Source organism: Sabethes cyaneus, chromosome 2, assembly GCF_943734655.1.
Source record: "Sabethes cyaneus chromosome 2, idSabCyanKW18_F2, whole genome shotgun sequence".
Classification (NCBI taxonomy): Eukaryota; Metazoa; Arthropoda; class Insecta; order Diptera; family Culicidae; genus Sabethes; species Sabethes cyaneus.
The window spans coordinates 88,078,633-88,095,474 of NC_071354.1; the positions used below are offsets into that span (position 1 = coordinate 88,078,633).

The 16,842-nt window shown below is 41.6% G+C and overlaps 3 protein-coding genes across 4 annotated transcripts in view; 2 read left to right on the forward strand and 1 right to left on the reverse strand.

Moving 5' to 3' along the window:
- The window catches only part of LOC128738969 (protein aubergine-like), a 33,588-nt gene extending 27,751 nt beyond the window's left edge, over positions 1 to 5,837 (forward strand). For both annotated transcript variants that reach the window (XM_053834491.1, XM_053834490.1), the window contains exons 2-5: positions 2,783 to 4,097; positions 4,209 to 4,418; positions 4,490 to 5,428; positions 5,494 to 5,837. In XM_053834491.1, coding sequence (XP_053690466.1) covers positions 2,797 to 4,097; positions 4,209 to 4,418; positions 4,490 to 5,428; positions 5,494 to 5,758 — 2,715 coding nt within the window. In that variant the 5' untranslated portion in view covers positions 2,783 to 2,796 and the 3' untranslated portion in view covers positions 5,759 to 5,837. The remainder of the gene's footprint in view (positions 1 to 2,782; positions 4,098 to 4,208; positions 4,419 to 4,489; positions 5,429 to 5,493) is intronic.
- A 3,910-nt stretch (positions 5,838 to 9,747) lies between these two features.
- LOC128738189 (calmodulin-beta-like) lies at positions 9,748 to 10,197 on the forward strand. Its single transcript, XM_053833125.1, has one exon. It carries the CDS (start codon positions 9,748 to 9,750, stop codon positions 10,195 to 10,197), a length of 450 nt encoding a protein of 149 aa, XP_053689100.1.
- A 473-nt stretch (positions 10,198 to 10,670) lies between these two features.
- Positions 10,671 to 16,842, reverse strand: part of LOC128737216 (uncharacterized) — a 214,518-nt gene continuing 208,346 nt past the window's right edge. The window contains exons 5-7 of the mRNA XM_053831805.1: positions 15,096 to 15,301; positions 14,054 to 15,038; positions 10,671 to 13,370 (exon numbers count right to left, since the gene is read on the reverse strand). Coding sequence (XP_053687780.1) covers positions 11,122 to 13,370; positions 14,054 to 15,038; positions 15,096 to 15,301 — 3,440 coding nt within the window. The 3' untranslated portion in view covers positions 10,671 to 11,121. The remainder of the gene's footprint in view (positions 13,371 to 14,053; positions 15,039 to 15,095; positions 15,302 to 16,842) is intronic.

Below are 16,842 nucleotides of genomic sequence, written 5' to 3' on the forward strand. Positions count from 1 at the left end.
CTTTGGCAATATACAGCAATGATTCGCTCTTTGTCTTTTTTATTAATTTATCAAAATCAGCGGTTCTCTGTTTTCTACAATTCGGGTATTGAAAATTCATGCACATTTTAAAAACTTTTTTTTTTCATGAAATCCATACATGTTCGCGGGGTTCGCTACTTCATGAAAATTGAATGAAAGCTACCAAATATTTAGAATAAAATATGGTATGGTCTAAAAAAATTTCCCTGTAGACAAATTCATTTCAAATGTAGTACATTTTACTCAGGGTAAACAACGAAAAATCAAAAACAATACAAGGATAATTTGATCTCCAACTATAGATTGCTGCTACGACAGCTGTTTATAAAATAACTTATGTACAGTTACAAACATTCAAGTGTAGATATAAATATTTCAACACAGGTAAAAATAACTAAGCGTGAATGCTACAACAGTGCTCCTAGAAGTTCTGCGAAAATTTTCAACCCTGTTCAGTGCTAAATAGACACCAATTTTTTACTTGTTTGGCTATTACTTCGCTTCTTTTGTATTGGAATGTCAATGCATATTGTTTGTCACATAAGGTAATCAGGACTTATTACATTAATATATACATAAAACAGGAACAATGTTCTACTCAGATTTAAAACATCACTCAGCCTACGGACGACCAAGGGTATGTAATCATGCTATCTCTTTCTTATGTAGGACTGAAGAGAGCATCCTTCAACTAGTTCGCCGGCAATTAGATTTTCCATTGAATAAAGCGTTAGCCGTCACTCGAACCGAAACGTCAGAAAAAACGGTTACACTGCAATCATATGCATTTGACGTTCGTTTCAAACCCCTGCGGACGACAGCAAGGTAGCGTTTATTTTCCATGTGTTAGGTAGACCCCGCAGTTTATTCAGGCAGTAATAAACTCGAAACAGTCTTATTTGCCTAGCTCAGTTGGTTTGAAGTTTATTTTAATGTTGATCCTAAAGAGCTAGAGACTTGCAGTATATTATTTGCTGCATTATCAGTTTAACAAGTATAGTAAACGCAGCATGTCTGATCGTAAGTAAAGTTTTCAATCGTGTTCTGTGTTAGGTGAATCTAATTTGCTGTTTGGTTTCTGTTATTTATGAAAAGTTAAATCAACAAAAACGAAAACAAACTGTAAACGTGATAAAAAATCGTAGATAAACTTTCACTTTTTTATCGATGCCGCAACTTAAGTAATCGAGGATAGGACAAATTAACATTCATTGTCTTATGAATTATGAAAGATGTAGCAAAATAGTAAGCTTTGTTGACATTCCGCTCGCATAAATCGAGTAACAAAATGTTGCCTTACTCTAGATTTACTTAACACGTTGGCCCAATGGGCTTTCGGTGTACTGGTGGCCGACCAAATAAAACATAACACGTTGTTTTTATCAGAAGAGTATGGCCACAGAGAACAGACTGCCAGGTAATTGACAAAAAGTGTGTAAAAGGTTTTTATGTAATCTACGAGTAATCCTTCAATAGAGCACCCCTCGAGCAGTAAGTGGCAAAGCAAATCTTGATGTCGCTGCCATCGCTGCTATGTAACTGCAGCACAAAGAAATATTGATAAAGGTATATGGATATTTTTTGATGCGTTTGGCAAACTATTTCTGGAGGGCGCTACCGACCAATTTTACACACAAAAAATCGATTACTTCCTTCGAGCCTGTTAATCCGTTCTCTGTGGTATCGTTACCAAGAATTACGAAAGTATACCGAACTTCTCACTTAACTGGACTCTGCAGTTTGAAGAGAATGTGCGACAATGACAATGTTGTTGATAGGAAGGAATAATCCAAATTCAGCTGTAAGGCACAATAATCACAATTTTCCATTTTTTGCATTGTAATTCCTATTGTAGGAAACCTCTGGTTTTTGAGTATTGGGAGCTTTGCCCAAAGTTGAACGCGGTCCAAAGGAAACACCGCATTTGAAGCAAATATCGCGGTAGGACTGCTGCCGGAATGTTGTAAACAAACGTGTTGTTCTGGTTGTTCACATAACTGTGTTACCAAAAGCAACTAAACTAAAACTTTATGATTTCCATGTATAATCTTCTAACAACATCAAAATTGATCTGGCAACCATGAAAGAGCATATCATTTTTGATAACTTGCGCGGTGGATAACTTTCAATGAAACTCACAATATTTTATAATACCACTCCCCCCAATCCGGCGATAATCAATCAATAGTGGGTATTTTGATCGGAATTTTTTCTTTAATTTCAGGAAATCAATGTAAAATCAATGATAACTTTAAGTAATCATAATCAATTTTTAACAATTATAAGCGTTTGATTAAAAGTTATTATTAAAGTAATCAGTAATCTGTGTTTTTTTGCTGCTGTACGTTGTAATCGCAGCTGTTGGAAACCCGTTGTGTTAAGCTACTCACTTTTTTCATATTTTGGTAGAGTAAATTTTAAACGAACCTTACGTGTAATGTGTTTCGTGGTAAGGAACGTCTATTTTTCGTTTACCGTGTTTGAATTCCGCGCGCGTTTGGGGCGCCTTCTTTAGTTTGAATTGAAGAGTTGTCGTGAAACAATACGCAGTGCGTAACAGTGTTACTGTTTTCATCGTAGCAAACTTGGTGTAAACCGAAAAAAGCAATTTTGTAAAATTCCGGTTAAATTGCTTGTTCCGCCTAAACCCAATTTATAAAAATTAAGTTTTGAAAACACCATTTTACTAGATTGTGGTAGTTTAGAAGTTCCACCTGTTTATACAATCTATAATTAACTACGTTTACGTATTTTCCCGCAGGATACTATTCAAGAATGGCCGATGGTAGCAGTCCGCAGGATGGCAACGGTGGACGGAGCCGTGCCAGAGGATTTGCCGGCGGTTCCTCCCGTGGTGGATACAATGGTGGACCGTCACGTGGTAGCAATCGGCATAGTAGTGGAGCCGGATGGCCGGGCTCTGAAGAACATTCATCGAGAGGACAGGTCGGTAGTTTCCATCACCGCGAGCAACAACCTGGCAGCAGCCGTTCGTCTCGCCCTTATTCGCCACCACCACGGGCGGAAGATGCCGAATCACGGCCAGTAGATGAGGTTGCCGCACTTGTCCACAAAACGGAAGGATCAGGAGAACGCGGCCAACGCGGATCAGGCGCAGCTGGGCGAGGTGGAATGAGAGGAAAGCGCTTTATACCGGAGATTTGTCGCACAAGAACTGATGTCAGTGTTTCAAAACAAGGTTCTACAGGACGACAAGTCATGCTTCAGACTAATTATTTCCGTGTAGTACGAAGTGAAGATGAGCGTATTTTCCAGTACCGAGTTGATTTCGACCCGCCAGTCGAAAGTAACAAGCTAATGAAATCTCTTATGTACAACTTGAAGTCTAGTATCGGAGGGTACTTGTTCGATGGCACAATGCTGTTTACACGGAGTAAGCTTTGCAGTGAGGAGATTCAGTACAATACAAAAGATAGTACTACAGAGGAGGAATATCTCGTGAAACTACGACGAACTGGCGTAGTAGACGGCACAAACGAAACAGCGTTTGTCATTTTCAATTTAATAAACCGCAAAGCTATGGCCGGTCTGAAGTTGCAGCTGATTGGCCGCAGCTACTTCGACGCGGATGCTAAAGTATCAGTCCGGCAGTACGGTATTGAGCTGTATCCTGGATATGTTACTAGCATCCGTCAACATGAAAGGGACGTTTTGATGTGCGCAGAATTGACACATCGAGTTATGCGTACGGATACCTGTTATTCACTGTTTGAACAGTGTATGAATCAGCGAGGCAACTTCCGCGATAATTATAAGCGGATGGTACTGGGTTCCGTTGTAATGACAACTTATGGAAATAACAAAACATATACCATCTCTGACGTTGATTTTAATGTTACCCCAGAAAGTTCTTTTGAGACGAAAAACGGATCCCTTACGTTTATGAAATACTTCAAAGACCGCTACAATGTTTCTATTAGAGATCCCCGTCAGCCGATGTTGGTTTCTCGCCCAAAGACCCGTGACATCCGGGCTGGTATGCCTGAATTGATCTACTTGGTTCCAGAATTGTCACGTATTACCGGCATCACCGATGACATGCGTAAAGATTTTCAGTAAGTATATACAATGCTTATATAACCAGTATTTTGTCCAATTACCTTTGAATGTTGCATAGTTGCATAGCATATGAAAACCAAAATTTAATCCCCCTACTTATATTTTAGTTTGATGCGTGCTCTTGCTGACCATACTCGTTTGACTCCGGACAAACGTATCGAGCGATTAGAGGTGTTCAACCGACGCCTGCAGCAATGCAAGGAAAGCAGTGAAATCTTCACTTTCTGGAAGACGGAACTGGATCGTCGTTTGGTTGAAGTTCCGGCGCGAGTTTTACCCCCTGAAACAGTCTTTTTCCATCCGGAGCAAGCCAACTAGTAAGTATTTGTACTTGTTTACTTTTGATCTGGCTAATTAATGCTTTACAATGTGATTGTTTTTTTTACAGTCAAATGCTGGCGGGCGACATGGCTGAGTGGCAAATGGCTTTCCGCAACAATCCAATGTATTTAACTGTTGCTCTCACCAACTGGGTCGTTGTCATTCCAGGAGGCAGTGAGCGATTGATTGCAGATTTCCTGCAATGTCTGAAACAAGCCGCCCATGGTATGCACTTCCAGGTCGAAGATCCTCGTCGGGTGGTCATCCCGAATGATTCTCCAGTTGTGTACGTCGAGCACCTGAGCCAGATTTGTCAGCGTGATCCCCAGCTAATTATGTGCTTAGTCACAAACGATAAGGCCGATCGGTATGCTGCTATCAAAAAGAAGTGCTGCGTAGAACGTGCGGTTCCTACTCAAGTTATGAAAACACGCACCATCACGCCCAAAGGCGGCAACGTACGTACACTTATGTCCGTCGCAACTAAGGTTGCCATTCAGATGAACTGCAAGCTTGGTGGTATTCCATGGGTTCTAAAAAGTCCCCTGTCATCAGTCATGGTCTTAGGATTTGATATCTGTAAAGATTCTAAGGACAGACAGAAAGCTTATGGTGCGTTGGTAGCGTCAATGTATGGAGGAGGAATTAAGCATCCTAAATATTTTTCAACGGTTAATCAACATGCCAACGGAGGTGAATTGTCCAGCTTCTTGGCCCTGAATGTCATCAAGGCCATTCGTGCATACCAGGGCAGCTTTGGCGGTGCCATGCCACAGCGTATCGTTATTTATCGTGACGGAGTCGGCGATGGCCAACTGAATTATGTTTTGGAACACGAAGTAGCCGCTGTCAAGGAGAAGTTAGATGCAGCCTACAAAGCTTCGGAAATGCCATCCCGTTTGACATTCTTTGTAGTGAACAAGCGTATTAATACACGTCTTTTCGATAACAGACGTAACCCGCCCCCGGGAACAGTAGTCGATGATGTCATTACGCTGCCCGAAAGGTAAATTCACTTTGGCCTATTATATCATATGTTGTTTGTAACTATAAGTTATTCTGCTCTTTCAGAACCGACTTCTACTTGGTGTCGCAAAGTGTACGCCAGGGTACAGTTTCACCAACGTCTTACAATATCCTGAGAGACGAATCTGGACTTAATGCTGATAGATTGCAGCAATACACTTTCAAACAGACGCATCTTTACTACAATTGGTCCGGCACCGTTGGCGTACCTGCAGTTTGCCAGTATGCACACAAGCTATCTGCTCTGGCCGGACAGTTTCTGCATCAAACGCCCAGCACATGGCTTGAGAAGAAACTTTATTACTTGTAAGTTAACCGTTAAGATGTTTAATGCAATGAAAAAAATTCTTTTACCTTCGCGATATATCATATGAAATAAACTACGGTCTTAGACGTTTAAATTTGCATTGAATTATTTTAATTAAATGCTTTCCTGGCTTCACAATGTTAACTGTCGCATATTAGATCCTGCGTGCAGAATCATATTTTCTATAAAGCTGGAAAAATTGCTTGTGAAATGTTAGTGGCAATTCAGCTAAAAAAGTCTTGACTGCTGCATTAAATTGTTCATCACGTCACCTTGTCGATTGAGTTCGCTCTGCAGGACAGTAACATCGAATTCAATGCTTCATATCAAGTCAAATCGCCTTTGTTGTTATGCTGTCATACTTTTAAATTTTACTTTTAAATTGATTGACTGTGCTTCCTTTCAAAATATACGAATTTAAATTTTATTATCAATTAGAGTTATTAAATTTAAATAACTATTCCATGGATTTAAGGATGTTTTCTATATTTTGAACAAAATTTCTAATTGACTTGCCTTCAATAAATTATTTTCTCGGAGAGTAGATCTCGGATAGGTCAATTCAACTCCGCCAGCGACGGACCTTTGTCGAAGAACCACTACGTGTGGCTCTCTAAAAAGAGTGATTAAGTGATGGGAAAATTGGATTGGGACCCGAGCTGTCTGTCACAACCCAGCATAAAGGAGGAGTGTCAAGGTTTGTCGCTCGGCGTGATGCTTCGGATGGCTCCGTGGCAAATTTGTGGTGGAACCATCCGAAGCTGTGCACATCGAATCTCTTCCACGGCAAATCTTGTAAAAATCTTTTGCTCTCAATGAGCATGCAGTCGAGTAGCATGCTACATTCTGAACGAAATGCGGAAGAGGACCCTAATGCTCGGTATAATGCGATTGTGCTTAGGGGAATCTAATAGAGTTACCCAATGTCGAATGGAGCCTACAGGGTACCAGAGCATCCTGTGCAGTAAATTGCTCCCTATGTTCCAAGCTGGTAAAGGACAGTAGACTTTTCTTCCCAAGTGAGTATTACCAACGCGATGGAAAACTTCTCAAACATAATCGATAGAGAAACCAACAACCCCCAAAAGTTGGTGCTAAATACCGGAGTAGGTATGAAGGCAGCGCACGGAGGTTGTGAAGGGAAGTTTAATGACGGATTGCAGACATTATTGGTCGTGCAGGCTGAAGGAATCATAAAATCGAGGCCCCCGATGTACTCGCTGTTGGAATCCAAGCAATCCTGGCTCGACAACCCACGAACGTTCAAGCAGGGAAACTTGCGGATGATTACCGAATCGAGTCAGGAAATGAGGTCATGTCGCTCGTATGATTCAGCATTCGCAAGATGGATGGAATAGACAAACTCTTGATAAAATCGCGAATAAGATCGCAGTGCGGCCGGCGTCACGGTTGGCATTGCTCGATGTGACAGGAAGACGTGAAGACCCGGAGATCTCTGGACTACACCCGGGGAAGACTGTCACCGCAGAGAGCGGTCATCTGGTCACCCAAGCCAACACCATTTCTGAAGGGAATCCAAGCGGCGCGTCACAGCGGTGTGTAAAAGCAGCGCGTCGAAGGGGTGACAATGTGTGGTGAACGGGCTACAGGTCTCGTTCTTTCTCTGTGTAACCGTGTCCGAGAGTAGCCGCAGAAAATCGCCACGAGTGATCAAAGTGAAATTTACAAAACATATAGCTAAAGTTTAGTTTAAAAGTGTCTAGTTTAAACTTAAGGCTAGGTGAAACTTAAAGCTAGCTTACACTACTTAAAACTAAATACTTTCCAATGTATATCCTAAAACTATTACTTACCTATTACATACCAATTCTAAAATGTTACTTAACCTAGAGCAGAGCACTACGTGCAGCGCATAGAATTGTGCTTGAGCAGCCTTCGAGAGGCAAAGGATACTTAAAAGTAAGGTACTTAAATGCTAAATGTAACCTAAAACTAATATCTGAATCAAAATCTGCAGATTTGAAGCTAATAAAATACTTGCTGTCAAACAAGTTGCCTTTCTCCTTTCAGCTGCGTCAACAGAGGTAGAAGTGCACAGTCAGTACGCACGCTACTGGCGGAATGAGGGACACAGGAATGGAAGAGGACTTTAACCTAAATTCGTCAATAGGGAATGAGGAGAGGGGTGTGTGTGGATAACCATGCGTACAACACCTACTGCAGCCATGGAGGCATTGCTATGCTTACTGCCTGTGCATCTTCATGGGAGGAAGGAAGCAGAGCTTGTCCCTCTACGGCTGCAAAGCAATAAAACTATACTCGAAGGTGACTAAATCGGTCATCTTCGCATACTTCGGGAGTTCAATCTGAGGTGATTGAAACAGATCACTCTATGTGGAATAATGGAGGGCCCGATCTTCCACCTAGAACCAACTGCCTTTTTGCAGATGATTCATAAATGGAGGCCTGCACAGGCTCCGAAGTCGACGAACCTGGCATTAGGGAAACTATCCTATTAGGAAAGTGGCCCGCCGTTTATCAAGCAGAAGTATATACAATCACCCTTATTCTGCGAGTCACGTGCCTCAATACGACAATTGTCACTCGCCGTGACTCGCCACGGCGAGTCGAGTCACCTAGGTGACAACCGTGTCATCCTAAATATAGTTTATAGAGATTTAATCAGCTAAGCTGATCCGACGCCAATTTGTGATACACTAGAGTAACTATGGGTTAAAAGTTCAGACCCTCCTCGCTGCATTAGTTTAGGTGCTAATTGCCTGCACTAGCGCCGTCCGTTGAGTCAATTCTGCATTATTTTCCATACCACCTTGAAGGTGTCAGTCATTTGAGTAACTTCCCGAAGACCGCAACTTTCTAGATAGTCAGCAGCGCAAGATACAACCTGTATAAACAAATCACGCAGACACTAGCGCCACATAGTGAGTCAGTTCTGCGCTATGTTTCGTGCCATCTTGAAGATGGCAGTCATTTACGTAACCTTCCCGAAGATCGCAACTTTCTAGATAGTGAGCAGCGCAAGATACAGCTTGTATAAGAATGTCACATATACGCTAGCACCACGTAGTGATTCAGTTCTGCGCTATTTTTCATGCAATCTTGAAGGTGGCAGTCATTTGAGCAACCGTCCCAAAAGACCGCAACTTTCTAGATCAAGGGCTAGGGCGCAAGATACAGCCTGTGTAAGAGTATTACATATACGCTAGCGCCACGTAGTGAGACAATTCCGCAATAATATAATCTAATGAAAACCCGTTGATGTACTGAACAACTCTGTCGAAGACACCAACCTTCTATACGGTCAGGATCACGAGTTATTTCATGTTGGAACCAATTAAGTCAATTCCCATATGCTACGTAGACACTAATAAAGGGCCAAACAGAATGCTGCGTCAACGCGTCCTTCAGCGTTATTCTGACAGTTTTCCCATGGGTTTACTGTCAAATTGACGCTGACGGACACGTTGACGCAGCATTCTGTTTGGGCCTTAAGGATGTTCGACCGCGTTAACGGAATCCCTCGACCCCGTCCTTATTGGAAACGTTCTTATTCGAAACTGCGTTATTCGAGGGACTGCTGTAATCAAACCTTAACCTTTAACCCTTTATAAGGCAGTGGCAACTATATTGCCACCAACGTTTTGCACCAGACGGGCAGTGGCAAACATATTGCCACCAACATTTTGCGCTAGAGGGGCAGTGGCAACTATATTGCCACCAATTTTTTCAAGTTTTTCAGCAATTTTCTCAACAAAAAGAATATAAATGGGTTCTACCGAATGTTAACATTATGTTTCGCTGAAGTTTGTGTTAATTCCACGCGTAGTTGCCACGGCCTTATAAAGGGTTAAAATAGCAACTGAGTAAGCTTGTTCACTAACCTCAAGCTGGCCATGAAAAGTGAACTATTAATTTTCGGTGGAAGCTAAATTTTCATTGTCTTTCAAATGTTTTTGCTTTTGCGAAAATTTATGCAAAATTTCAAGTGAAACGTTACCCACAATTACAAGATGTCCGCTTATTCGCTATCCGAGGAGCAGGAACGTCAGTTCCGACGAATGTTTGAAACGTTCGACAAGGACGGAAACGGTTCGATTACCGCCTCGGAACTAGGCATGGTAGTGCGTGCGCTCGGTATGAATCCCTCGCAGGCGGAAGTTGAGCAGATGATACACGAGGTCGATCTGGACGGCAGCGGAACGATCGAATTGAACGAGTTTTTGGTGCTTATGGCCCGTAAACAGCGCCAGGATACCACGGATGAGGAACTGCGTGATGCATTTAAGATCTTCGATAGGGATGGCGATGGTTTCCTATCTGTTGATGAGCTGTCGGCCGTTATGAAAAATTTCGGTGAGCGTCTGTCCGATGACGAATTGGCAGATCTACTGGATGAAGCAGATATAGACAAGGATGGGAAGATAAATTACGAGGAATTTATTATAATGTTGACGAAATAGTCGTTTTAAATCAAATTGCTATCGGTAATTTTTCGGAGTGATTGAACTGAATCGATGGATTAAAATTAATGGTTTTATTTCTATAATGAAAATATAATATTTTATTAGCCTATAGCTTTTAATGTGTGTTCATTTCGTGATTGCTTAAGTATTTTCTAAAAATGTAATAAACTTTATCTGTTTTGTATTTCAAGTGGTAGAGTTCCGTGTGAAGAAGTCCTATTATCTAAAATAAAAACGGATGATTCCGCATGTCGTCATCGTTAATATTGTCAATTAACGCAACGAACCAAACAATAAAACTTCTGTTTTGCTTAACTTAAAAACTAGATACGCTCGCCGCTTGTCGATGCGCATTACGTTTCAGTATAGTTATTTTTACATGCACATATAAAAATATATAAAAAGTAAATATGGCCAAACATTTCCACTGTTTTACCAGTGCTTCGGTTATGCGATAAAATTTTCTGGGTTATAAACATTTACAATTTGGCGCTTATCAATTAGTCAATAGATACATCTTTCGGATACTGCGGAAACTGGCTGCGGGCTGGATTGAATTTCTATTTCGGTTCTATGCGAAGGTGCGAACTTTTTATTATTAATACTTTTGATTAATAGTAAAATGGAAGATCTAACTAAATTCATATCGTTGTGTTTTGTATGCAATCTCCCAACTGCGTGTGTTGTAAACGATCCGCATTATCCTGGTTATTTTCATTCCGTTCAAACAATAATTTTGGAATGATTGCAATGATTACATTGAATTAGATTCAAACAAGTACTTAAGTCTTTTATAGCATTTAGCGTAATTCCATAGAAATCTCATACGCATCTACTATCAATTGCACCATTAGTGAAGAAAATAATGAGTGGTTAGTCGTGGAAGAATAGTACATAGGTATTTATACATGTGACATCCGTTCAGTTGCCACCGAATTTGCCACTCGGATGTTTGGATTGATTCTTGATTGAGGTAATGCTTACTGACACCTTATTGCTGGCGTGATTGTTATTGATACTGCCAGCGTTATTGTTATTGTTGTGGATAAACGGTGGCGGGGATCGGGGACTGTCATGGCCATTGTTCAGCTTACTGGTAGAGTTGAACACTGGGATACGGGATGGACTCGCTTTGGTGCCGTTTCCATTACCGTTCATCGTGACCTGCAGAGTGGAATTTACTGTACTGGAACTGTTTAGGTTTATCGATGGAATCGAAGTTCGTCGAATCAAAACTGGGATTTCCGTTTTGGAGTTACTCCGTTCTAGCACGGAACGTACGTCTGTTTTGGAGTTGCTGCGTTCGAACGGGCGGACATCCGGTTTCGAGTTGCTACGCTCGAAGGGGCGAACGTCGGGCTTCGAATTACTTCGTTCGAATGGGCGAACGTCTGGTTTGGAGTTGCTGCGTTCAAAGGAACGAACATCAGGCTTAGAGTTACTTCGTTCAAAGTTGGAACGTATCTGGTCGATTCCTAGCGGACGTTTGTCATGGTTTTTGCCAGAGTCGTATGTGGAGGTGGTGAACTTAATTTCCGTATTGCGCGGGATGTAACTATGTTCACTGGACATTCTTCGTTCGACGGGAATGCGAGACGGCGGTGTGGTAGGTTTTTCCGGTTTCGGAGGTTTTTTCGTTACCTTAGGAGGTTCTTCGGGTTTTCCGTTTTGTTCTGATTCTGGCGTTTTTACGGTTATTTCCGTGACGAAACTATTCGGTGTAATGGGTTTCTCGGTGATGGGCGGGTTAGTTTCGATGACTGTTTTGTTTATTTCTGATAAAAAGTTGTGCTGAGACTCTGTATTGGCCGTATTTTCAATGCTGTCTTCAAAATCATCCAACGTTTGCAAACTAAAATCCAGCTTTTCGTCATCTATTAGAATGATTGACGATGGTTGAGAGGATTCCGTAGAAATGGTAACGATATTGTCCAGCGAGAATTTTGGAGCCACCGTGAATGGTTTGCTGTTGAGCGATTTGGTTAGATCAATTTCCAATGAGGAAATATTGATACTGCTTACGCCGTTTGTATTGCTGGAAAATACCGGAGAAGCTTGGCTACTCTCCGTAAGGTCGTTTTCTACCGGATGTGTTTCCGTGCTATTGATCAGAGTCAAACTGATCGGTTCACCAATATCATGATAGCTATTTTCGATCGTTATTTTGTTAGGATCACTATCTCCAGAGATGAACACAGATGGTGTATTTTCAAGCTCTTCTTTTTGCCCCAAAAGCTTCTTCAACACGTCTGATTTAGGCCGCTCAAGACTACCGAAAGGATATCTTGAGACTTTAACATCATCCGGTATGTTTGTATCATAGTTGGTAATTTTCACTTGATCAGTTTTGTTCATAACCTGTTCTGCTTCCAGGGGATAACTTCCATTATAGTCCATGTTGATTGTAGTTAACGAAACGTGTTCATTATCTTTTTCCATTTTCCTCTCTTCTGCAACAATGACTGCCGGAGCTACCTTATCTATCACTGTAACAGAGCTTGGTTTGTTGTCTTCTGTTCGTTTTTGTGGTTGGACGTCTAACGTTACGATATTGTCTTCAATACCATTTATCATAGTAGTTCCATTAACCATTTGAACCACAGCACTGGTGTTTTCTGTTAGCGGCTCTTTCGTGTTAGCGAATCCATTCTCTACAGAGACGACTGTCTTCTCTGACACATCTTCTGTGGAAGTCTTGATGTCACTTTCCGATGAACTATTCAACAATTCTCCAGAATTGATCGCATCCTCTAAATTACCCCAAGCCGAAGCACCTTTAAGCCTTTGCAAAGAGTTTATTCCATCCATCAGACCACCACTTATACCGGACGTTAGTTTGGGTTCCTTCGGGTCAACTTGTACCTGACCCTCGATTGATACTTTGCGTTTCTTATTTCCAGTTGTTGTGGTTCCAGTTACAACAGCAATGTCTGCATCTCCAGAAATTTCCAGGCTCTGTGCTCTCTCCAACGTATTGCTGTTGCTTCCTGGATTTGATTTCTGAGTTTCAAGCTTTGACAGATCTCCTAAGCTAGCCGTTCTTCTGTTGCTATCGTCGATCATCTCCTCGCTGCTGGTCGGGCTTGGTGAACTCTGGTGTACGGTTATGTCACTGGAGTCCAGCTCGATCTTGTTACCAAGTGGGACCTCGTGGTGTTCGACGTCAGAATCTGAAAAATGACCAAAACAACATTTATTTATTGCTTTCGATTCTGCAAAAGTAGAGGTTGAGTACGGAAAAATCGGAACACACGAAAAATTGAGTTATTTATTTATTTATTTTATGTTTAAAATTTTTCAAAACTTCAATGGATTACATTAAGAGTGTGTAAAATCACAGTAGGGATTTGTCGACAGACTAAGTTCATTTTTTTTATCATGGCAGAGGATAATGGGAGATTTCAAGGCACGTTGGAGGTAAAGAAATGCTCAATGTAGCTCTACGTGCGTTATTGTGGGTGACAAAATGCAAGGTAATATCCGGCCTGAACTCAAGAAGGTTATACCCAGCGTACTAGCGTACTACGGTTGACTAGACTGTATTTCGCTAAGAGCGCTAGCTGTCAGGGTCACCAAAGAGGACTTGAATAGTAATGCTTTCTTATCAACGAGAGCCAGAAAATTAGAAAATTTGCAAAACAATAGGTTGTTATCTTTTCTGGACCAGAATAAGGTTAATTGCCTTTTCGGGCCCAGATTGACAAGGCTGTTCAAACACTACGATAGACAAATATTTGTGACGGAACTTGGACTTGGATCTGAACTTGAGGTTGGGTCTGCCTAAAGCATAATTTTAATTTAACAAGATTTTCGTGTTCGAGTTTTTTTCCTATTCAATCTTTAGTCAACTTACCGTGACCAACTGCGTGCGTCATACTCTCGGTCATGGAACTTTTCTTGCGGTCACTCTTTGGTGTCGAACTGTTACTGGGTCCCTCTTCGTCGAACTTTTCCATGCCCGAAATACTGTCGATGGTACAATTTAGGACTTCTTCTGCGAAGTTATCGGAAAAGTTCATACGATCGCTGACGTTAAATTTCTTCCTGTCAGTTTCCTGTTCCGGAAGAATTTCTATGGTTTCGCCGGCGATTTGGCTAGCGTTGCCGACGCCGTCGGTTACATCGGAGCTAAGATTGGTGTACATGGTAACTGTGCTGTCATCCATTCCGGTTTCATTTTGCGGGGGTCTCGGAGCCTTTCCCTTGCGCTTGTTGTCAGCTTCGACGTTCGTCGATTTACGATTATCTTTTGCGGCATTGGCAGCTTGCATCATGAACCCTGGCATTTCCTGTGGAATGCCGGCTGCATCGCGTTTTATTCCACTGGATGTCAAGCTATTCTGGCGTTGAAATTCAGTCGGTGTGACGTTTACCTCAACCGGCGCTGTTTCAATTACCACTACATCTGGAACCATCTTTGGCTCTTTGGTACGCTTCTTTACAACCGGCGGTGAGGGAGATTTTTCCTTCTTGTCTTCGAATTCTTTCTTTTCGATGTTGGTGTTGTTTTCGTTGTCAGCTTGAATTTTGGTTGGACTACGACCGAACAGCTTATCGTTTACAGATGGTGGGAAAACGCGAATACCGAATTTGTGACCTTTTTTACCCTCTCCACTCGAGTCTTTACGGTCGACTTCCGCATGGCGTGACTGAAACTTTTCCTCTATCATCTCCTTCATCTGTTGTTTAAATGAGTGCTTTTTCGGTTCCTTTTCGTTCTCCTTGTGGACCGTGGGCAAAACCTTGTTCAAGCTGGGTGGTCCGGAATTTTGTTCCATCTTCAGTGTCGAGCTGGCGTCCTCACCGGGAAACATCTTTTTGCGGGAATTGCGTTCAATCTACAATTCGTAACGACTAGTAAACAACTGAACTATTGAGGTGAGATGCAAACTTACCGTATTCATGTCGGACTGACTGCTTGACCGTACCATAGGGTGAGACAGGGGTTGATGGCCAGGCTTGGGACTTTGTGTTGGTGGAATTTTCTCGCCACTGACACACTCCAGCTGAACGTTATACGGGGATGCATAACTTAGAATAGTCATCGCATCTTCCAGGGCGATGTGTCGAAAGTCGATTGTGAGACTGGTGATTCTGTCGGCTGTGGAAAGATGAAATATGAAACAAATTTTAGTTATGATATAAATTTCCCTATTTCCATTGTTATTCAACATTGACGAATCGATGAAAATAGTGTTTTTTTTGTAGGAGAATGAGCCACTGCGACCAATAATAGAGATCTATCGTGGTAAAATAATGTTAAAAATAATGTTTTCGTTAACGTGAACGAGGCTGACCAATGATCATTTATGTTAGTATTTAAAGAATAGATTCACGGACGCAAAACAATGAAACGGAGAACCCAAAAGTAAATAACATATAAGATAATATTTTTCAATGCAAAAAGGGACTTTAGTTTGTGACGTTTGTGATGTTTGCAGAAAGTTGGAAACCTCACAATCTAATGTCGATCGTGCTAAAAGAAAATTGAAGTTTAAAACTTGTAAGAAATAGAGGGAGCCGAAAAGAACCCAATACTATCCAAGAGTTTGAGAATGGAATAAAGACAATTTTTGTGCATTTTTCTTGAAACAACAGCGACTAATTTTTTTTTTCGTTTAGAGTTGTTTTTTTAGTTAGGGAATGACAGTTTCCGAAGCGCATTACAGCCTTCGCTCAGTGAATTTCCCGGGCAGGAGTCAGTAGGACAGATTCCACTGGTGATTGGACAGTTCAGCCTGCAAATGAAGCAAACGAATGAAAAGGGCTCAAGATTCGTCGACTTTATCACCACAAGATGGTTTGACGTATGGATGGTTTGAAAGTATGGCGATATAAACAGAAACGGAGGCAGCAAACTCGACTCTTTCAGGAGGAAATAGCAAAATAGGGTCTTCTGTTCTATCGACAAAAAAGGCAACAAGTTGTATTATTAGAACTACCGAGCGATCTCTACCCTGAGTGACGTCTACAAAGTGCTTTGCCAGGTCGTCATTGACCATTAGATTTGTAGGACGTTATCAGGTTTCATGAAAAGTTAGTCTGTGCTGTCGTGCTTCGAGACAGATTTGCTGCTGTCTGTTGTGTATTAAATTTACCCAAAAAAGGGTATAATTTTAAGAACGTGTAATTGATCGAAATCGATCAATTATATCAATTATGGCGGTCTTTCTGGCAACACTGTCATCCGATAAAAAAGTAGAATACACGAGCCGGTCTCGGCAGTCTAAGTTGATCTTCCAACGTGAACTATAGTGCTCTGTGCTCAGTGATCCGAACTCCTTTACTACGACCTACGACTATCTGCAGATCTTAGAGGATCTGCATTTCACCATCTGATTGATCTTTTCTACCTCTTTGGATTTCTGACTTTACCCGGACACACAAAGGAAAGACTTTAAAGTGGCGACGAGGATGGGATGTTACCTTAAAGCAAAAAATTCTTGGTGAATCTGATCAGACGCTTGAGGCGGCTGAAAAAGTGATTCAAACGTGGGAAGCAGCGAAAAGTAGCGTGGAAAGTTTGTCATCTGGCTCTAGATCTACTAATATGACTATTGAGCAAGTGGCATCTTTGCATAGACCTGGTGACCCTGTTGGTCCAACAATGGGCAGATTTTTAAAACTCGACAGGCTAATAAA